General features: G+C 38.0%; 1 protein-coding gene across 4 annotated transcripts in view; it reads right to left on the reverse strand.

Moving 5' to 3' along the window:
• Positions 1-859: 859 nt before the first annotated feature.
• Positions 860-24071, reverse strand: part of fam49al (family with sequence similarity 49 member A, like) — a 29195-nt gene continuing 5983 nt past the window's right edge. The window contains exons 2-12 of one of the 4 annotated variants that reach the window (XM_039680831.2): positions 21262-21356; positions 14820-14900; positions 10286-10407; positions 8771-8876; positions 6356-6492; positions 5707-5784; positions 5056-5172; positions 4385-4464; positions 4146-4272; positions 2733-2803; positions 860-2648 (exon numbers count right to left, since the gene is read on the reverse strand). In XM_039680831.2, the coding sequence (XP_039536765.1) occupies positions 2585-2648; positions 2733-2803; positions 4146-4272; positions 4385-4464; positions 5056-5172; positions 5707-5784; positions 6356-6492; positions 8771-8876; positions 10286-10407; positions 14820-14889 (972 nt within the window). In that variant the 5' untranslated portion in view covers positions 14890-14900; positions 21262-21356 and the 3' untranslated portion in view covers positions 860-2584. Of the gene's footprint in view, positions 2649-2732; positions 2804-4145; positions 4273-4384; positions 4465-5055; positions 5173-5706; positions 5785-6355; positions 6493-8770; positions 8877-10285; positions 10408-14307; positions 14388-14819; positions 14903-20142; positions 20363-21261; positions 21357-24071 lie in introns of those variants that run through there. The other 3 variants (XM_039680829.2, XM_039680832.2, XM_039680828.2) reach the window with 3 other exon arrangements.

Below are 24071 nucleotides of genomic sequence, written 5' to 3' on the forward strand. Positions count from 1 at the left end.
TAGAATTGAGTAATAGTTAATCAAATTATTCCTTAAAATTCAAATTATTCAAATCCAAATTATTCCTTAAAATTCCTTAAGTTAACCAGTAATGAGTAAAAGTTAACCAATTAATTGGAAAAAAAAATTGTTAAAACATAACCAACACCATCAGATAACCTTTTGTATTTGTTCATCTGACTGTTATAACTTGGGTAACAAAATAAAGAGTCCAACTAAAACACACGCTTACAATTATGGTTTTCTCCTTCAGTGATTCTGCCTGTTAACATCAGGTGTCTTCAATATTGGCAATATAAAATAAAGCATTCTTGATTCATCTTTGACGTCTATCTGTTATTCAGATATTTTTGTTTGTTTTTTGGTGTAAATTTTACTCATTTTAAATGGTTGATTTGATTAATTATTACTCAGTTCTAATTTGTTAAATTGAATTAATAATATTGCTTGTAATCTGTTGATTAGATATAGCGTATTCATTTTTACAGTGAAAGAGCAGAATTTTTTTAATCGAAATCTTTAATAACATAAATGTATTTCATTGTACGGTACTGCGGATAATCCATCTTTCTGATAGACCTGCGTTTAATTATAAATACATGACACCCATTGTATTAATATTTTTGGCCCATGTTAATTCTCTGAAATGTTTATATAATAATTTAATTGATTGGACAGCAACACACAGCACTAATTTACTTGAGTCAGTGGGAATCAAAGCATTATTATATATCTGACATCATTCAACCTTAGAAATACTTCAGTGCACTTCAGTGCTTCTTTTGATTATGAACATGGAATAACCTTTTTATTAAAAGGAAAAAAGTCCGAGAACAAAGGTCAATGACAAAATGCCATGTTGAATGTAGTAAATGACAAGTTTATTTCTTGCACAAAATGTACAAAATAACAAGCAAATGGACAGCCCCCCCCCCCCCCCCTCCCTCCCTGCCCTGTTTGAATTTCCCAGCTGATATGAAGTTGAAGATCTGGATCATGTCTACGGCAAGTCCGATGGTCCAAGCCAAAACGCATGGTTTTCTTAGAGACAACACACACCCAATTCAGATTCACTGAACAATTAAAAATGAATAAAAACACCATATTTACAGTCTTGTCTGAACTTTTACAGCATGCCATCTATATATCCATACAGAGCTTTTGTTTTTCAACAGAACCCCATATAGAAAACATATTAGAAGATCAAATCAAGTTCGACTAATGGCGAGAGACACTCAAAGTACAGCACTGCGTTTGTCGCGGCATAATCTTTTTGATTCATTTTTGTTTTTCAACCCACGTCTTTTTTATTTTTTTTAATATGCGTCTGTAATTCTAACAAAGAGTCTCGATGGAACGTTTGTTTAGTCCTCGACGAGAAAAATCCTCTTATTTACACCAAGTCAAGTGTTTTGCACCTTCAAGCCTGTTGTTTTGAGATTGTGTTCATGACCAAACGTCTCACTTCTATTTATCTGAAAGGCAAAGTTGCAGTCCCATTTGGCAATGATTTGCTTTTGGATACAGAGGAAAGCAAATCCACATCGCTGTGTTGTTCTCAATGGTGTGTTTTGGTTTCTACGAATGATGCTTGTTATACGTCACTCTGACGTAGTGGTACAGGAAGCAGCTATGGCACAGGGCAGAATGTGTGTTTGCGTCTGAATTACAGTTTCATGGCTTACTCGCTCCGTTTGAACGTCCACTTTACAAGAGCAAAAACGTAACTTTTAAAGGATTGTTCGTCTAATGATATGTACAACTCCACAGATGAACTGTTAGCATTATCCGGCGTCTCATACATTGGTATGAAGGCATTTCAAATGAACGTGTTTGTCACATTGGTGGTATAGAGTATTGCTGTACAGCACTAGTGAAGAAGTCTAACAAAACGCTTCATTTCTTTACAAAACTATCCTGTGCTTTCCGAGTATATACAGCTAGAGGATTATAGTTCGATTTCTGGCGATATGCGTCTCAAGTATGTGATCTTTACATTTATCCTTCAACAGACTTGAAATGCCAAGGACTCCGGTTTTAATTCCCAGAATGCATTGGACGAAGCACGTACGGGAATAACGAGGCGTTGCAAATCAAATCAAGTCTAAAAACGCGTGAAAAGGGATCTGAATTATACAGTTTCAAGCCATGTTAATGTCTTTCCTGTGAGGTGGGATTCCTTTTCAAGTGTGCAAAAATACTCTCAGGCGGAACTTGGAATATGAACCAGTTTTGTTGGTGGTTTTAACTACCGCTTTTAAATTCAATTCTTAAATATTTAATATGTTTTTGAAAGACTTTTATATCCACACCCAGGTAGTTTTAAGTAATGAATTTTAATATACATATATATCTCTATTTTTCCTGCTTTTATAAAATGACACACGGTGATGAACCATCAACAATCTCTCTCTCTCTATATATATATTTATTTTCGTATTCCTTTTTCTTTTCTAGAATATCTTATTTCATTTGAGACCAAGTTGCTCTTGTAAACAAACAGGTTTCAGAGGACTGCCAGCCACCATCGCTTGTTCTCTGACAGTCCCTGTCTCTGTGGGTCCTCCTCCCTCTCCTCCTGCTCTCATTGAAGCAGAGCCCTGATTTGTTTAGAGGTGCTGTCATCATTTAAATGTCTTGTGGTATACCTGGATGAAAAAGAGTACAATTTCAGGTGTACATACTACATGTGCTGCACATTCTTTGTGTGAAGTGATTTACTCCACACTCACCTCAGTGCATTCAACAGTCCCTCCACGCTGTTTGAAGGCTGCTCTTTCAACACCTTGATGCAGCCCTTCATCTGCAACGCACACATGCATGCATGTGAAAATACAGCTTTAAAAGAAAGGTCACCCCTTTTTGTCCCTCACCTCTGACTGTGATCACAACCCTGTACAAAAAATACAGGTTTGAAACGACATGCGAGTACTGGGTACATGGGTGGACTACTGTACGAGAGCAGTTCAATGATATAAAATTCTCCAAATATGAAGCAGTTGAATCTGCCTGTAGATGCTTTAACCAAACTTAAATGTATGAGTTTCCTTGCATTAGACAAACAAAATACAATCTGCAAACCAGTAATGCTTTTCCATAGCCTATATAACTATAAACTAACTATTGATTTTGACAATTATCCTTAAGATATAGTTCACATTAAAGGAGTAGTTCACTTTTTAAAAAACCTTTTGCTGATAATTTCCTCACCCCCATGTCATCCAAGATATCCATGTCATTCTTTCTTCAGTTGAAAAGAAATTAAGGTTTTTGATGAAAACATTCCGGGATTTTCTCCATATCATGGACTTCAATGGGAACCAAACGGTTCAATGTCCAAAAGACAGTTTCAGTGCAAACTGTTCAAAGGGCTTTAAACGATCCCAGGCGATGAATAAGGGTCTTCTTATCAAGTGAAACGATCGCTCATTTAAAAAAAAAAGTTTAAGTTTTATAAGCTCAAATGGTCGCCTTGCTCTGTTCTGTGATGTGCATTCGTGACTCTCCTGTTCAAACTCGTTTATCAAAATGAACGAATCTTTTTCCGAGTCAATTCGTTCATTTTGTTCGTTGAATGAACCAAATGACATGAAAAAAAAAAGATTTGTTCATTTTGATAAATGAACAATATATATATATATATATATATATATATATATGCATTGAATTATTTATTTTTTTTAAATGAGTGATCGTTTCGCTTGATGTAAGACCCTTATTCATCGTCTGGAATCGTTTAAAGCCCTTTGAACAGTTTGCACTGAAAGTGTCTTTTGAACCTTGAACCGTTTGGTTCCCACTGAAGTCCATTATATGGAGAAAAATCCAGGAAAGTTTTCATCAAAAACCTTAATTTCTTTACGACTGAAGAAAGAAAGACATGGATATCTTAAATGACATGGGGTTGAGTAAATTAACAGCTTTTTAAAGTTTTTTTTTTTTTGAGTTAACTACTTTAACTGTGAATGTGATTTACAAAATTTGACATCCAGAAATTGTCCATACTTTTTTAACGGTAATGTTTTTTTTTTTGTTTTTTTTTGGAAAGTGTCTTTTAACTTTGATATTTTAATATACTGTATAATGAAATTACATTCATACATTTTTAAGGTTCACTGTATCTGAAATCAATAAGTTGGTCTTACATCAATCTTGGAGGTCTTGGCAAAGGCACCCACTGGATGAACGTGGTCATAAAGGATGATGACGCCCACCATCACACGCATGCAGAACAGCATGGTGTCTGTGTTAGTGAAACGGCACCGGTACTCCCTTGGGACAGGACATAGCGATCATTTTAAACAAAAATTAACCTATTCTGGATAACTGACTTGAATAAAAACTCAAATAATTGCATTCTTTTATTTCGAAGACATGAACTTACGGAGTCTCCAGCATGACACGGCACACACAGGCCATAGTGCTCAGGCAATCTGTGGTGTCCTCGATTGGCAAAGTCTTATTCTGCAACATGCAAGTGAATCAAGACCAGTAAGAGCCTCTAGAGGGCGACAACATTTCTTTTTTCTACCTTTACAGAAGTTTTAGGCTGTGTTCGAAATCATTCCCTTATCCCCTGCATTACTACCATCCCTTACATTACTCCACTAATAGGAGTGAATAAAAACGAGTAAAAGTGGCAGCCCTTACGGCTCACTCATAGTTGTTTTCATAGTTATGCTTAGCAAATTGGCCGTTCCAGTGGTAATGAAAAGATTTATCTTGAACTCTTAATAAATCTTAATTAAACAATAATCAATTAAAAAGTAATTTAAACCTGTATGATATTACACTGCACCCACATTGGACTAGCTGTTTGGAAAATGGATTGATGGATGATTCAGCTGCGAGTGCCGTCTTCTGGCGTATCCCAGTGCATTATTTTCTAACCGTTGAGCGTACATCGGTTATACACACGTTATTGTGATGCAATGTGCTCTTGATAATGTCCACCATGGTTTCGGACACCACTACATATGGCTGTTCCCTCAAATAGTGCCCTATTTAAGGGTTAAGGGGGTGATTTCAGACTCAGCCTCTGTGAACTTTACTTACCTCCGACACAAACTTAGTCGTGGCATTGCTCAGGGTTTTGAGCATGGGTGTGGCTTCAGCATAGAAGAGCGACATCCGATTGGCCATTTCATTATTTACTTCATTCTCAGCTTCTAACTGTAATGCAAATGGGAAATGTTACTTCAGATGTTTCGGTTGCATATAAAGGCTAACACGTTTACTAACCACCGCATGCAAATGTAATCTCTGCTCAGACATTTTTAAAATTCTCAAATGGTTATTTTTGCGGTTGTTCAACTGTAGGTTGCTAGTTGGTGTTCTGTCCTTTTCATTTTGATGTTGTTTTCATTGAAAACAGATGTGCTCCTTTGCAGAACCTGATTTCACCAAGTGCAACATGTTCCTGGATGAACATCTTTGTTGATCCTGGTACAACATTCCTTTCAACCAATCGGTTTTGAGGGACTTCTTGGTGCTTCTGGATCATTGTTATTCACCCATCATTTCCCTCTCATTTTAGGGATAACTTAGGGGTAGGCTCAGGGGTAGTTATTTATGATTAGAGGACTGCATTTTGGACAGGAATGTTGTTCCAGGATCAACAAAATATGTTGACCCAGTAACGTGTCTAACTCAGTGGTAGAGTAAACACTTCTAGTAATGTTGATTTCAGCAGATCATTGATCTTACCTGCTGGTTGTTCAGACGATTCCTGCTGATGGTCCTCCTATAGTAGCTGAAGTCATTCTGTATGGCTGGATTTGTCATCTAGTAGCAAAGACAGAATATTTGCATTTACGAGTCATTAAATCATGTTTAATTTGGACTTCTCTGTGCGTGCTCTTTGACGTGGACCCCCTATACCAGCATTAAATGACTGACAGACAAGAACAGTTTGACCGAAATATATAAAAATTGAAAATACTGTGGAAACAAAGACACCTACATCTGAATGCCCTTGAGGTAAGCTAAAACGTACCAAAAATTAATTTCAAAGTAAACTTATCTTATCTTAAGTGCAGAATGAAAATCCCTAGAATGTACATGTACTCTCCATCCAATTCACCGATGTACTGAGCCTGGGTTCATTAAGTGGATACTTCCAACTTCAAGAGGTTACAGAAAACAGTGTATCTCGTTTCTTAAAATTTCTTAAAATGTCCATTCTCAAGGGTGCATTTTAGAAACAGACCAGCTAGTGCGGTCATTTAGACATTTAGCTTGACATGACTCTCGGAGAACATCAGTGTGAAGAGGCTTGACTGATTGCAGGGTTAAATATTTTAGCAGAACTCATGCCACATGCAATTAAAGTGAGTAAAGCATGAGAAACACTCACTTTAAGCTCATCAAAGCTGAGAGTGAAGTGCAGGATTTCTGCAAACTGTTTGGCGAGGGCCTGCTCTCTCTCCAGATGCTGCATGGGAGCGTAGGGTGGGCTAGTTAGGGCCTCCAATAGACTCCGCAGGGCGTTCTCTGCAAAGAGATATTGATTACAGATTTTTACAGTGAATCTTTTTCAAATTCATTCACATACTGAATACTGTTGTCAAGTTTTCCTAAGCTTTTTATCATCTGTTCACCGTCTCCCACACCTAATCCACGCAGCATAATGTACCTATAGCGCAGCACTGCAGTGTATTTCATCTCCATGGTTACCAGCACAACAGTTATTGTTACCTCTAATGCCCCTCTTTTGTATTTTTGTAATTGCTGCAGTTTATCACAAGAACCTGTAATCCCATCAGTGTTGCCTAGATACTGAAGACCGTTGGAATCCACAGCTGATGCAAGCATTAATAACTCCAAACTGCGGGATATGTCGAACATGATCACAAACGCTGGTTGCTTTTTTAAAACACCTCTAATGTATTAATAAAGGATAAAATGAGTAACTGACTGAATATTATTCCATGTACTACATAGCGGCTTACCAAATGTCTCATGTATGGATGTGAAATATTGAAGAATTTATATTTTTAGCAATATTTTTATCGCTACGCATTTTGAGCTATCCGCGTGTATGCGTGAATGTCTACGCCATTAACGTCCGAGTGATTCCGCGTGTCTGTACACGCCGTCAAATGTCCGCACGAAACGAAGCAAAATGTAGATCTACATCTGGGGAGCAATCTTTTTTTTTCCTAGGATGGTAAGGGAACAGTCATAAATGCCATTAACCCCAGTGACGGTTAGGTTTAGGGACGGGGTTGAGGTAAGTCATATATTTATATATACAGTAATAACGTTAAGTCAACGGCGTTCATAAACACGCTGAAAAGCGATTATGCGTCTTGATAGCATGCCAAAAATGGAAATACGAATTGGCGTGTCATACACACGCTACTTCATGAGATCAGTCTGATTTTTAGTATTATTATTGAAGAATTTGTATTATATAATTAGCGCTGTGAAATCAGTTAATCATGATTAATCGCATCTAACATAAAAGTTTGTAAATGTGTGTATAGTACTGTGCTAAACTCTTTGCACAAAGTCTTAAAAAAATGTTTTTCACTTTCAAATATCATGTTTACATTTCCAACCATTCCTTTTGCCATTATTGTAATAATCTAGTGAGATTTTTGTATGCACAAATTGTCTTGACAACAGCTGGTATACGATTACACGAAGAAACAGAAAAAAACTGACACAGACTAAATCCGGAAGAATAGCTACCTGAAAAACAACGTGCAAGTTTACAGAGGAAAAAAGCTGTTTCAAAAGCTGTTATGCCGTTATTTTTGAAAGCATCGACACTTGCCTAAAACTTAAAGAAGGTTTCTTCAAGCATCTTGGAGATGTTACCACAGTCCTTCTGGATTTCTTTCTGTTTCTTCATCAAATACCAGATGGACTCAATGATGGTGAGATCAGATCTTGTTGTTAGACTCTTTGTGCATACAAAAGTCTCACTGAATTTTGGCAAAAGGAATGTTTTGACTTTTGTGGAAAATTACAAGTGATCTTCTTTTGACTTTTTTGAAAACATTTAAAACAGGCCCTAAACTTTTGAATGGTAATATATATACGACCACTCTGTGACATTATTGAGTCATAAGCAGTGTTATTGCAGTATTATCACTGCATAATGAGAGTGAATTTATGCTGTAGATCTGTGCTGTCTGTCTTACCGGTGTAAAGCTCTTAGCGTATGTTTCGTGTTTGGTGACTAAAAGACATACAGCTACACCATCAGAGCTAAGCCATCTCTAAATGTCATTAGTATGCCTAAGCATGTCTCCAGAGGAGCTATCCTTTCCTCTCATGAAATATGCAGAAGGCCTACTATAAATAAGGAGCTGATATGTTTTATCTGGAGACCTACCGAGAAACCTGACTCTATTAGTCGGTGACCAGATATTGCGGATGGCAGGATGTGTTGAATAGGGTGGAGCCTCTTTTTCTCATGAGTCACTGCGATGCCATAGTTCGGCAGGGGAACGCTTATCTGCATGTTATCTGTCTGGCCAAAGATCTGCGTTTCTCACTAGTCAGCACCGCTGTGAAAAAAAACGAGGCAGGCGATCGACTACTGCAAACTGAGTTTACTGAATTGTCAGCCTCCTCTTGGTTCTGCTGCCACGGTTGCCATGCCAACTCTGTACGAGGTCAGCTGCAGAGGAGGACCGAAACGGATGCTCGCACCACTCGTTGTACGCACGGTCAGCGCGTTGGTTGACTCGTGCATACGAGACCCATTATGTGACTATATAAAAAGACAAATGGAAAAAAAGGATGGACACCCACTTACCTAGCCTGAGAGAAAATTCATAAAATCTCTTGAGCTTGGCCACCAGAGGGCAGACTGCATTCCAGGCTTTCTCCTGCAACTGGAGGTCATTGGGGTTCTGAATGGCCTGGAGAAAAGGACGAGCAGGGACACAAAATTATTCATTTACATTGACTAAACTCAAGGTCATTTGTACACTTTTTTAAAATGAATTCACACCGTATGCTGTAGGGCTTCTGAATAACTCCTACACATCTGCTGTTTATGAACCAGAATGATTCAAACCCAACAACCTGCTTAAACTAATGCCTTATAATGTGCTTTATAATAGGCTTGGGATGAATAATTCTTAGCAGTTTTTTTTTCTAATAAAGCAACACCAGTAATGTCACTAAATTGAAAAGTTAAAAAAAATATATAATAATAATTAGGTGACACTGTTACATTGTACTTATTCAGAAAGGTACCGAGTAAAGCTAATGAACTACATCCACTTACTATAGAGTTTAGGGTTAAATACTTGTAATTATGCATAATTTACTGTTGTTATAATTATGGTAATGTAATAACATCTAACTGCATCACCTTAAATACTTTAATTATTCAGCAAAGATGCATTAACTGATCAAAAGTGACAGTAAAAACAGGTCACAAACTATTTCTGTTCAAATAAAAGCTATTCTTAAATCCTTAAAATGACGTATCATGGTTTCCATAATAATGAAAAATGATTCTTGAGCAGCAAATCATGATTTCTGATGAAATTTACTCAGATAACTGGAGTAATGGCTGGTGAAAATAAAGTTTTGTCTTCATAGGAGTAAATTACATTTTAAAATATATTATAATAATAAAATATATTATATTTTATATTTAAATATTTACATTTTTTATATTTTTTATATTATATTTAAAATATATTATAATATATAATAAAATATATAATATATTAAAAAAAAAACTGTCATCTGAAATTGTTATGATATACTTATATTTTATGTACTTATATTTTAAAATTCCTTCATGTAATTACAGCTATAATTAATTTATGTAATTACATTTGTAATTACACATTTGACCCTCCCCTCACACCTTAACCTACCCTTAAACCGACCCATACCACCAAACCTGTCCCTAACTTTACCCGCATCACACCTCAATAGCAGCAAACGTGTTTTACAATTCAACAGGAACACAATAATACATTGTACTTATAAAGCCGCTTAATATAAAGTAGGACCGATACATTTATCATATTTTCCATAAGAGATTTATAATAGATTTTCCAGTTTAAAACAATTGTACTGGACATTCATGATAATAATTTCAATCACGCAGATTGTTGAGAAGATGTACAGTATATGCTTACAATAATAACCTGGAGGGTGATGAAATAAAATTCATACTTGACTCCAGAATAAGATAGGCTTTTTTAACTTGAATGAGTAAGCAACACTCTAGCACCCTAGTTTTGCACCCTAGTTTTGCTAGTTTTACACAGGTAAACATCACAAATTGTCTTCAGAAAATCCCTACCTCTCTTATTTCTTGTCCTGCTCCATTGTAAGACTGTAGTTCTGCCAGTATCCCATGGGCCTCTTCCAGAACAGCACTAACCTGGTTATACACGGCTGTCTCGGCCTCTGTGGGCTGAGCATCTGTGGGCAGAAATCAGATTGAGTCAAAATGCGAGTCAAATGCCCAAACGATACACCTTTTTCAATTCCTCGCTCGGCCTACCTGATTTATATATATATGTCACCTCTGTCACACTGTCCTATTGGGTAAAAGTTACTGTGTTCAACCATTTGAGTTAGTGTTACATCTAAAAACTGGAAAATTAATTGAAATAAACCAATATTTGAGTTAATATTGGCGGTAACATTGAATTGTCGTCTTTTTTTGGCACCCAGATGGGGGAAGCTCTTTCCGACGGGCTTTGAAAGATAGGAACCATAAAGCCGTGTGGATTAATCTGGTAATGATGATGGTGTAATCGTGAGTCAGAAGTACATAAGGAGGATTTAGGTTGTGTCGGTGTGTGTTAGGATTTGCTGGACTTGATATCTCTAGTGGGAAATGTCGACGAAAGGCCACGGCCAGTGAAGCGGCTCCATGTGGAGTTGCTGGCGAGACTAGGATGGGTTTAAAGAGTCGTGTCAGTTTCCAACACAGACATTTGATTAATAAGCCGATGATAGGCGGGAAACCAAAGGCACACGAATACCTTACAGAATATCGCCCCCTGGTGGACATCAGTTTCGGTGGTGTGACTCCATTCAGTTTTTAGTTTTCAACCACAGGACACAGGATTTTTAGTTTTCAACCACAGGATACCCAAGAAGCCTTTCAGTGTACAATTCTTAAAATAACCAATTTTTTCCTTAGTGGAAAGAACTTTATAATCTTTATAAAACTTTATAATCTAAATAACCATTTTCCACAAACCCAGAAAGTAAATAACCCACCAATAAGAGTGTAAGCAGTGTAAAAACTACAGCAAGGGGCATCTTGGGTTGTGCTGTCATTAAAAGTCTTTCCTAAATCAGATTTCTTAGTCTCCCCAAGCCTCTATGATGAGTGATCCTTGTTAAGCAGGGGTATCTCCGCCTAATTTACAAGTGCACTCCCTTTTGCCGTATCCAAACAGAGATGTATATAGATGTTTGTGCTATCAGCTGAGCAAACACCCACACACTACACTTCAGTGTAATTGCCAGTGGCTCCTCCCAATCATGTCACCTCCGGCTCTGCTTGCTCAGCCTGCCTGTGATCTTCAAAGAACAGAGTGTGTGAAGACTAACATCAGTGCTACTGTGCTACTGTAATGTTTGCTTTCCCTTTTGCACACTTTTATTGTGCGGTGCGCCATTTAGACCTTTTGGTTCATCACTTGTATCAGCAATTCAGTAAAACTGATCTGATCTGGAGCTCAAAGCCTATTTCCACAAAAGCCTTCACTGTAAAAAAAATCCTGACAGCTGTGGTTACCATAACTTTACCGTCAAAGATACGGTGTCAGTGTTACTGGTTTTATGGAGTTAACTTACAATTTACTAAAGTAATAAACCGTATTTCTTTATCTGATATAGTGTTAATTTACCAACCTATTGAAGTATTAATATCTGTTTTGTACCTTTATAATATACAATAACAGCAGTGATGAGAATCAAAGCTCATCACAAGCAGTCTTCTATTAGATCATTAATACTACTTCATAGAAGCTGCAGTAAACATTAAACACCACCATGGTAACACATGAAATTATAAAAATACAAGAAACATTAAAGGAGTAGTCACTTTTCAAAAAAATAATTTACTCACCCCCATGTCATCCAAGATGTCCATGTCTTTCTTTCTTCAGTCGAAAAGAAATGAAGGTTTTTGATGAAAACATTCCAGCATTTTTCTCCATATAATGGACTTCAGTGGGAACCAAACGGCTCAAGGTCCAAAAGACACTTTCGGTACAAACTGCAAACTGTTCAAAGGGGTTTAAACGATTCCGGACGATGAATAAGGGTCTTATCAAGTGAAATGATTGCTCATTTAAAGAAAAAATAACAACAAAGTTTAAGTTTTATACGCTCAAATGGTTGCCTTGCACTGTTCTGTGATGCACGTTCATGACTCTCCTGTTCAGACTCGTTTATCAAAATGAACAAATCTTTTTCCAAGTCAATTCGTTCGTTGAATGAACCAAATGACTTGGAAAAAGATTTGTTCATTTTGATGAACGACTTCGAACAGGAAAGTATCTTTTGGACCTTGAACTGTTTGATTCCCACTGAAGTCCATTATATGGAGAAAAATGCTGTTTTCATCAAAAACCTTAATTTCTTTTCGACTGAATTCGACATGGACATCTTGGATGACATGGGGGTGAGTAAATTAACAGCAAAAGTATTTTCAAAAGTGAACTACTGCTTTAATTTAACAACATTAAATGTAACATAAAAGCCTAATGTACATAACTGATTAGAAAATAACTACTGTATGAAAACTAAAAGGAAACGGTTATTTCAACAAAAATAAATCAAATGTGAAGTGCCACGCTGGGAATTGTGGGAATGTCAGTACATTGTGGGAATACATTAAATTAGATCTATCACAGTTATTTAACGTATATAGTAAGGAAACTTCCTGTTTACCAATGCAGTTTTGCATTGTAGCGTTTTTACCTTTTCCACCTTTTACCGTTAAAATCACGATCATTTTCTTGCAGTGTTGTTTTTGTGTCTTGAATTTGAAATATAATGATTTTATGAATACCATTAGTCAGTGGCACAGTAACCCCATTTTGGAGCTAAGGAAATGTAAACCAGGGCTGTGTAACAGAGGTGATCATTGTTTTACTGTCACAAATTCAAAAAGTCAAGATCAGGAGAGCGGCTGTTGTCCAGATGTTTTGCTCGTGTAACGCTTTGATACTTCTTTATATTTTATGGATTTTTCTGTAGGGTCAGTGACAAGAAAGAATTGTCAAGGTTTAGTTTAAAATGTGCCATGAAATGTAAAATTCTTGCTGATTACATGTTTTCAGTTTGACTTTTTGCGATCGAAATGTTTTGCCTTCACACGTGCGGCACACGTGACCTGAACCAACCTTGCTTTGTCTTTAAAACGTCAAATCATCTGATGTTTTTAAGAAACTCGCTCCACTTATGAAAGCACACAGGGGTCATGAAACAATATGGCTTCCTGGATGTTGTTTACACCAAATATAGAAATTGAAAAAATGTCCATCATACATGTAGAAGAAGTGTATTTATCCCAATTAATCAGTACATTGGGAAGCAAATGAACATGTCATTGACCCTATAGTAACTGTATAGCTTGTGTCACTTTAAGAACATCTCCTGCCAAAATAAATGTTCTTTAGAGGAAGGACAGCCTACATTTCATGATATAGACTGGACAACAACCGCTCTAAGTTTCCCAGGTTCTCACACTTGAAGGACAGGTGTTTTATTTCCTCCATAAAAATAGGAGATGTTAGGCATGTAGCTGTTAGAGGTGTCATAAAAGGAAGGATTACTCAGGAGAGAGAGGTAAGGGTTAAAAGGGAACAAGAACAGAACAAGGAAATTGAGGCTCCCCTTTCAAAAGGCAGCTTCCATTCCCACTTCCTTAAATCCTCAAACTGGTTAATAATGCATTCACACACACACACACATCCAGATGTACAAGGACATACTGGAACAGATTATGGCGCCAACACACTTTACAAGTCTGCAAAGTTTTGGGCGAAAAATAGGAGATAAGTTAGTGTTATGTGATTATTTCCATCCCACTCTAACTGCTTAAAAAAAGCGTGGCATTCGTACGACGACCTTTAGTTCAGCGGATTGGAGTCGACCTGGAGATAAGCGCGAAAAAAATAAAGGCACGTCACAAATTGAGGTCACCGAAAAACCCTTGAATGCCAAGCATTGATGCACAAACAGAGGGATGGCGGAGAAAAGGAAGTGAAAATGTAGAGGACGGCGAATGAAGAGGAACCGTGATGAGAAGGGAAAGAAAAGCAAACTCAAAACATAACAAGCTGATGGTCTCACGTTCAAAGTCAAGGAAAACTATTGGGCCATGCTCAAGTTCGGTGCAAGCCAGCAGTTTCAGGAGATTTCCCATGATCCCCCTGGAACAGAGAGAAGGGAGAAGTGTGTGGGTCATGGGAGGCGTGGTAGACGTGTCTCTGGTGTGGGGTGTGTGTTCGTGTGAATGTGCGTGGTGTCTGGGGATGAGGGGGTCGGGCGTACAGGGTTTGGGATGGACTTTCGATGTCGCTCCGGACACGAGAGATTTCTCAGGTGATGTTAATATGGTCACTTGGATCACACTGAAACTCTTTCTTTCTGCTCCCTTACTTTACATAAAAGGAAATGAATGAACTTTTGGTTGGCTTCCACATTAAGGGAGAAAAAAGGAATAGTTTCCTAATACAAAAGTCTGTCTTAATCTACCTAGAGGATGCATTTATATCTGCTCCAACCCTGATACCTCCATCTCCAATCACACACATATACATCTGAGCACACGTACACACACTGTACACCAGCGAAACACTTACTTTCAAAATCCAGGAAAAAATGAGGACAGTTCTCTAAATCCTTGCCAAGGACTTTAATGAGGTTCCCCATGGCCGGCAAACCTGGGCAAGGAAGACAAATACATACAGTACAAAGAAATGCAACCTAGATTATATTCATTAACAAGAATTCTAGACTGTCAGTGTGTGTTTTCACTGTAAAACGCGCTGGATGATTTCATATGCTGTAGTAAGAGGCCGGATGTGTATTGTGGAATGCTCGAAAAGAAACAATTATGTTAGTTTTTCATGTGGTATGTAACGAAAAGACTATTTGTGTTTCGGTAAAGTAAACTTTTTACCAAAACGTTGAGTGATATAAGTTTGGTTTAATATTTGCGTGAACAAGAATAAGTTGCTGAATTTTCCTAGTTTTTCTTGGCTTGCATTCAAAGATGTTTGTGGTATCTGTCAGGAGTTTGTAAATAATAAAGCACACAAGACAGGAGTAGCGAACTTCATCCATCTTGTTCACTCTTCCATTCTCCACACATTACGTCATTACACAATAGTTTAACAGTTCAGTCTTCCTATTCAAAATACCAGTCGCAATACAATTCCCGTACAATCCGTTTTCCCACTTTTTTAGAGAACCGAATAGTTGCGCCAACAATGCAAACAATCTAGAACGCAAATAAGATCTAAAGGCTGGCCCACACTAATGACGCTTTTTTTCACTACACTGTACCAGCTCGACTCGACTCGGGTCGCCTTTGTTTGGTTTTCCACTGTGTAAAAGTTGTACCTGTAACTGCTTTCGGGTACGGCGAGGTTCTGAGCGAGCTAAAGCGAGATGAGCCAGTACTAAAATGTGACGTGAAAACAATGCCGACTGCTGATTGGCCAGAGAGAATTTTCTCCATACACTGTGTCATCATTGCACGCGCCAGATGGAGTATCCAGAATATCCCTGTCATTCTTAAATAGTTTGGCCAGAGATAGTTACTAAACTAACTACTATTATTATGGCAACTCGGAAGAAAATACGGCGTGGTCAAACGAGGAGGTGCAGACTTTCCTTTGTTTGGTTGTCGAAGAGAGGATCCAGCGAGAGCTTGATGGGGCTGCGAGGAACGGAAGGTGTTGCTATGACGACCGGGTACTATTTGTGGCGGTACGGTCTGCAATGGAAAACAGAGCGAAAAGCGAGCTGAGTCGAGCTGGTACTGGTAATGGAAAAGCGCCATAAAAGATTGTAAAAAAAAATCGTATTCGATTTTCAAAATGTGAGAGACCACAAACATGACGGGCGGGGGGGAAATTTATCCAACATGTTCAGAACATCCAACATGTTACGAATTTGTACGATTTGTCTAAACCCACGTGATGGGTAGGTTTAGGGGCGGGGTCAGATGTAGATCATTCATACGAAATCATACGAATTGGCCAACTTGTAAAATATGTACGATTTAGCAAAAAAACGTACATATTCGTATGAATTTTGTACGATTTAGCCACCTCGTATGAATTACCGTGAGATCGGGTTGGCTCAGATGTTCTTTTGAGCAGATTCCTCACTCTTAACACACCTCCCACCACAAGAAAATCTAATAAGATAATCTATAGTAATTTAACCAGCTAGACTTTCGAATATCACGTTTAGGTCTAGTGGCATGAGTGTGCACATGATCAGTTTTTTTTGGAAATGCAGTGAGAGCATTCAACGCATTCTCATCCTTTAGCGTCATATGTGACGCTATATGACAAAACGGCACTATACTACGCACATGGCACCCGTTATCGTTAATATAACACGCGCTGTGATGGGTAGGTTTAGGTGTGGGGTGGGGTAGGGTAGTCTCATATTACGCTAAAGGATTTATGATGCCTTGGGTTCGCGTGTTATATTAACGATAAAGGGTGCCATGTGCGTAGTATTTGGCCGTTTTGTCATATAGCGTCACATATGACGCTAAAGGATGAGAACGAGCTGGAGCATTCCATGTCTTTCCAACACTAAGGCTTTTGGCAGCCATGAGAGGATCAGTAAACTTTCTGTGTCCTTTAAGAACATGCAAAGGGTTCCGTACCCTCACTTTATCCCTATCCTGGAAACAATGAACACCTACTGTAGCATCAGTGTACTTTTCCAATTTGTATGACAGCCTTGTAACTCTTTGGCGAAACAGTGGTGAGTGTACCGGAGCACATAAACTGTATGTAGAGAGAAATGCTTTACCCACAGGGGCAAAATAGGTACATCCCAAAATAGGTATGGCTTGCTATAACAACTCTGTCCAGTGTAAGATCAGTTTCTAGTAAAAGTCTCTCATTTATTCGTGGGCTAAGCACATTCTCTACTAACCGAACTCACATGAAACAACAAGCTCTAGCAAAGCAACATTGTATTGTCACCTGACTGCGTTTACGGAAGTAACCACGAAATAGGCTTTCAATGCATCCATATATCGTACATGTGTTGGCAAAGGGTAGAAAATCCATTGTCCCTCTGTCCCGAGGCATTGAAGCAGTACAGCTCTTCGTCTTTTGTCCAGTCAGGCATACCCTGTATCGTCAATAACCCATAGATCATTTTCAAAAAATCGGAAGCCATGTGCCGCACGGCATAGCAGGCTCGCTGGGGTAAGGCAGGCATAAACTCGGGATAGGCACATTAGCAACAACCATCTTTGTGACCAACAATAGCAGGCAAAAAAATCCTAAGCCTCGTCGACAATTTGTGGTGTCTGTCAGTTATTAAGTACCGAAACACACAAGACAGATAGCGAACTTCATCCATCTTTAAATTACACTTAACTTACGGTCTCCACACATTGACATTGCACAACAGTTCAACAATGTCCTTTTCAAAATAGCAGTCACAATTAAATTAGCAACACAACAATGTTAATATAATGTTAGTCTTTTTTCTTTCGTCACATTGTTTGTTGCAATGCAGCATTTGTGTGTTGCAAGGAAATCGAGCAGAAATCACTAATCGTGTTTTATCACACAGGCAGATACAAACACCTTTTGGTGGTTGATTTACTATTGTGTGACTCAAGCTAACACTGTGTAATCAGCTGTGGCTAGTTTCCTGTGAATTTGATCCATACTGAAAGTGAAATTGCTATGATGCAATGCTTGAAAATCAGATTTTGGCCCAATGAGATTTCTCTGTGGGTGGGGCTGCCCAGCGTGACATAAATAGAAATTGACAAAATGTCTTGTTGCTTGTCACATTCACAGCTGGTTTGGACAAAAACATGCATTTGGTGTTTATTGCTTTATTACATTGCATTTGGTTAGACCATTATGTTGTACTATCAACATAACTGTTCTGTTTGCTCAGTTTGTTCAATTTGCATATGCTAAATATCAATTGCAGTTAGTAATAGACACTAAATGTTGCAGGTTCTCTTGGTAATAGCTTGCATGAGAGGAATAATTTTGGTCACAATGCTATTTAGAAACATTCAAGTAATAAAATAGCTGGATTATCATGGCATTGATAATAGCACAAACCTATCCTTCCCCAAGAGACACAAATGTGCAAATGGACAGTGTTTGTAATAAGATTGTAATAAATCAATGACTGTTTAATATTTCGCCCTCTAAACCTTCCATATCAAGCCCTATCTTTTGCGTATGGCACACAAGGCAAAGATGGCTCCTCTCAGCCTGTTTATCACTTAAGAGGCAGTATCCCCCCTTCTGCCTGTCTCCTGGCAACCACCAGTAGAGCCCTGTTTCCATGGCTGGACCACATTGCCTCTCGCGTCAGTCTGAGGCTTTCATAAGCTACCAGCCAAATCCAAGTCTAAACTATATAACAGCCTATATAAGAGGACCTCAAACATATCTATCTATCTATCTATCTATCTATCTATCTATCTATCTATCTATCTATCTATCTATCTATCTGTCTGTCTGTCTGTCTGTCTGTCTGTCTGTCATCTATCTATCTATCTGTCTGTCTGTCTGTGTCTGTCTGTCTGTCTATTTATCTGTCTGTCTAATCTATCATAATATCTATCTATCTGTGTGTCTGCTATCTATCTATCTATCTATCTATCTATCTATCTATCTATCTATCTGTCTGTCTGTCTATTTATCTGTCTGGCATCTATCTATCTGTCTGTCTGTGTCTGTCTGTCTGTCTGTCTTTCAATTTATCTGTCTGTCATATATCTGTCTGTCTCATCTATCATTATATCTATCTATCTGTGTGTCTGCTATCTATCTATCTATCTATCTATCTATCTATCTATCTATCTATCTATCTGTCTGTCTGTCTGTCTGTCTGTCTGTCTGTCATCTATCTATCTATCTGTCTGTCTGTCTGTGTCTGTCTGTCTGTCTATTTATCTGTCTGTCATATATCTGTCTGTCTAATCTATCATAATATCTATCTATCTGTGTGTCTGCTATCTATCTATCTATCTATCTATCTATCTATCTATCTATCTATCTGTCTGTCTGTCTATTTATCTGTCTGGCATCTATCTGTCTGTCTGTGTCTGTCTGTCTGTCTGTCTTTCAATTTATCTGTCTGTCATATATCTGTCTGTCTCATCTATCATTATATCTATCTATCTGTGTGTCTGCTATCTATCTATCTATCTATCTATCTATCTATCTATCTATCTATCTATCTATCTATCTATCTATCTATCTATCTATCTATCTATCTATCTATCTATCTATCTATCTATCTATCTATCTATCTATCTATCTATCTATCTATCTATCTATCCATCTGCCTGTATCTGTCTGTCTATTTATCTGTATGTCATCTGTCTATCTATCTATCTGTCTGTCATCTATCTATCTATCTATCTATCTGTCTGTGTCTGTCTGTCTATTTATCTGTCTATCATCTATCTGTCTGTCTCATCTATCTATCATAATATCTATCTATCTATCTATCTATCTATCTATCTATCTATCTATCTATCTATCTATCTATCTATCTATCTGTCTGTCTGTCTGTCTGTCTGTCTGTCTCATCTATCTGTCATATATCTATCTGTCTACCTGTCTATCTGCCTGCCTGTCTGTCATCTATCTGTCTGTCTCGTCTATCTGTCTGTCTCATCTATCTATCGATCTATCTATATCTCTGTCTGTCTGTCTGTCATCTATCTATATGTCCGTCTCATCTATCTGTCTATCAGACAGTTGCTTTGTCTGTCTGTCCGTCTGTCTGTCTATCTGTCCGTCTGTCTATTGAGTGAGTAAACTGTGACGTAAACCTCAGTTCCATCAATCGTGTCTAACCAAAGCTCTCACTCAAAAAGCGTCAACCTGCAATTAATCTTCTGCAGCTGTCATGTCAACAAAAATCCAGCTGTCCATTACTTACCAGTCAACAAATGATTGCCTTCCCTCTTCCAACTTCCCTTAAAGCCTCACTGTGCTAGTCGTCTCCGTTTCCTACTCCTATCTCAGCCTCTTCCTCCCAGTACTCCTCCTCCAGAGCTGTCCCTGAGCCCAGCTGTGAAGAGTCCGTCTTAATGCGGTCGGTGCCGTACAGCCCCACAGGAACCCTCTCAGCCTTACCAACGGTCCCCTCTGCAGCTCTGCGTTCAACATCGCTCTGCTCTTTTCACACTTCTCTTTTTCTGACTGCTATTTTAAGGCAGGGCTTAATTTAAAAGAGCCTGGTTAAACCGTTTCTCTGTGGTGACACTGCATGTGTACGCTTGGTTTTGAAAGGGTGAGAGGTTGGAGAAAAGGTGGCATGAACTAGTGCATGGGTTTAACTATGCCTTGAACTCTCTAGCTGTAGTTTCCTGTGTGCGAAACATCTCCTCTGCTGAGTTTTAAAATACCCACTCTTTTTGCTTTTTTTCTGAATGAAAGGTATAGGTTATATTAAAATGTGGGTTTAATCTAAAAAAAGAAAGGTAATTCAGTAAAGCTGACTTTGTAGAACTAAATATTGAGAACAGAGCCCTGGTGTACTTCGTTATTAGGAAGTGACCCTGGTGGAAGCTTGTTGGGCTGACCAAAAAACAATGCAAAAAAACCAAAAAAAAAAACCATTGCAACTGACTGAGGTAGAAACTAAAAAGAAATTTTTGTGCTTACAGCAATATCACACTGTCTCTTTCTGGTCTGTTCAGACTAGTTCAGACCTGGTCAGGGAAATGCATATTTATTGTAAAATCACATCCAGGATGTTGCATAACTTTAACAGTAAAGCTTTTGTCTCACATATCTGTTCATGATTATATTACTGCATGTAAAGAGATGAAGGGACGAAACGAATGCCTATAAATGTTTCTGCATGGCATCTGTTCGTAGGCTATTTTTGATTAGAGTTGTGACTCTGCTGTTTGTGCTGAAACCGAGAAGTAGCCCATATCTGCACCATCACAAAGTGGGCAGATGGAAAACAGTTGCTTTTAGACACTTCCGAGGCTTTCGCCTTCTATCCAAATGACTTGGCGAATGCGGCCGCATTGCTTTCGGTTCTTACCTTTGCTTGCGATTTTCCTCACAGAGCACTTCACTGCATCAAATGAGAGCCTGTATGTTTCTCCTGCAGTGTATCACAGCATCAGCCTCCACTACCTGAGAGAAACGACGAAAAATAAAGGCAGATTAGTTGAATTCAGAGAAAAAGGCTCAGAATGTGAACAATATGGCAGGGTCATATGTTATGCTATGTTATTAAGGTTATGGCTGTGCTTACATACAGAGGCTTGTTTGAAAGCAGTCACTCCGGCAGACAATAAAGTGATAAACCTCTGGGGAGGGATATATTATATATGTTTGACAGGTCACAATCTGATTCATTTCTTGAGTGGCAGGGCCGGCCACCAATCTATCATTACATCCAGCAAACACACTCGCCCACCCCAGTATAACCCTTCACATAAGGAGCCACGTAAATGGTTAGCTCAATGCATTATGCGGCAATGTCTCTCATAAATCTGAGGCAGTGTGCAGCACATTGTGCATCACAGCACACAAAGCTATCTGCTCACTGCAGTGGCTTTATGACTGATTTGATACTTCTACAATAATATGTGGGGATCATTTACCACACCAACATGATGCAGGCTGACTCGGAATCCATTCTACTGTTTAAAGTTGTTAAAATACCCAGAAAGGAAACATTGTGTCTTGTGTCATTGACTCAAGCAATGAAATTTTGCTTTACCTTTAAAAAACAGCAACACACTGATTATGAAAATATATAAAACACCGTTCAACTGTTCAAACGTTTAAATGGCAGCGTATAACCATTTGTTTTTCTATAAAGTAGCTACACTGTAATGCAATATTGTTGGTTTAACTTAAAAAATTATGTAACCTGGTTGCCTTAATTCTTAGTTCTTAGAAATGGAAAAATTGAGTTAAAACAATGAAAGAGATTGATTTAGTCATCAGAAACTCAAAATATTAAGTTATCTGAACTATATAAATTATTTAAGTTGGTTTGACCAAAGAAAAAATGTTGTGATTACAAATCATGAAAATGTTTTTTTTACAGTGATAATCTTTATAACCGTGTTGGATGCATGCTGTGGAATTTCAATATAGTCCAGCCTGCGGTATATGACCTGCAATTAAATTCACTTCAGCATTGGGGGATTTCAGACTTAATGACCGTGCTGAGGACAGGGTCATCCAGGGTCATCTGGGACCCAGAAATGTCTTTGAGGCCATACCTAGTGCATAGATCAAACCTGTCCACCCCCAGAAGAAAAAGAGTGTTTTAATGTAAGAGGATAAAGTTGTAATGGTTTGTACTTGGTATTGACTTATGTACATGTCACAGTGAACAAAACATAAGGTCAAGAATTTCTTAATGAACTCTGACCTTTGCCAGTGACATCCTAACAATGCTGTGTCAGGTCAAAGTAACTTCAAAAGGACTTAATCTAAAGGACTTGCATTACAATAAAGAGCTCTCTGAGGAAACTGGAACAGATGTTCTCTTCAGCATTCAGTCTTTACACAAGGCTTTTAACGTTATTTTATAGTTCCATTTGCACTAATGTCACCTTTATTTTCAGTTTTTGAAGCTTTAGGCTCACCAACGGACTGGAAATCTCATTGGTTGTTCAGATTTCAAACAGTCTGCTCTGAATTGTCACAAAAAAATGTGCTACAGCTTTTCATTGGGGCAGTACCTTATATGCCCCTTAAATGCTCATATCAGTACCTTTTGGGGAAGTACTGTAATATGTACTCTTCCTCAGCTGAGATCGTGAACTTTGAAGAACTTTGAAGCTCCATTGATTTGGACTTCAAAACGTTGGTCCATTATTCGAAGAAAAATTCATAAATGTTTTCCTCAAAAAACGTATTTTCTCTTCCACTGAGGAAAGAAGTCCACGGATATCTTGGATGGCACTGGGGTGAGTAAATTTTCATTTTGAGGTGAACTAATCCTTTAAATATGTGAAAATGCTGTTCTCAAAGTAGAGTAAAAAGCCTCCAAGCCTACACATTATCAACCTTGAATGAGCCATCTGTTTGATCGGTATGTGCCTTCAGAGGGGGCTTCATTTATTTATGATTTAAATTCATAAAGTTATTATACATGGATGTGGGAGAAACTGCACAGTACACTCTAAAAAAAGGTTATTCAGGAGTTCATCAGAACCTGTTAAGCCCAGTTTGGTTCTTCAGCGGTTCTCTGGGGTGGTTAACATGCTCTATGGCACCTCTTATGGTTCTACGTAGCACCATATCACAAAGATGGGTGGTATATTGGTTCCCCTATGATTACAAGCCAATGAACCATTTTTTAGAGTGTACTGCCATTATCAAAAATGACTCATTAATATACTTAAAACACAGAAGCACTTTCAAAAAATGAAATGAAAAGAAATGAACAAATGGCAAAAAGCTCTTTAATTTTTATTGTCGGGTTTCGTTAAATTCTGTAAAATTTAGCCATGATTCAAAGACAATAGAATGATGAAATTACATGTAAAGATATACTTGAGTCCTACAACTAGTGGGTCAAACATTTTCCAGCTAATTACAATTAACATACAATTAAATGTTTGAACACATTGAATTCAGTTGGCACACGTATTTACTGAAAGTGTATTACTTCTGCATACTTTTTTCAAAAGTATGCTAAAGTGTACTTCTTTTTCACAAGGGAAGTCAGGGAATAATAGTAGTGATGATTTCTCCTTTTTCACTCTGCCTATCCCTCTCACTTCCTGTCCATGACATGAACATCCAACTTTTTAATGGGCCTCGTTAAAGCTCTTGCAGTGTGTGTGTGGAGATAGCATTAGCATAGCACGGCGGGTCCTCAAA

Source organism: Pimephales promelas, chromosome 18, assembly GCF_988280905.1.
Source record: "Pimephales promelas chromosome 18, fPimPro1.hap1.1, whole genome shotgun sequence".
NCBI lineage: Eukaryota > Metazoa > Chordata > Actinopteri > Cypriniformes > Leuciscidae > Pimephales > Pimephales promelas.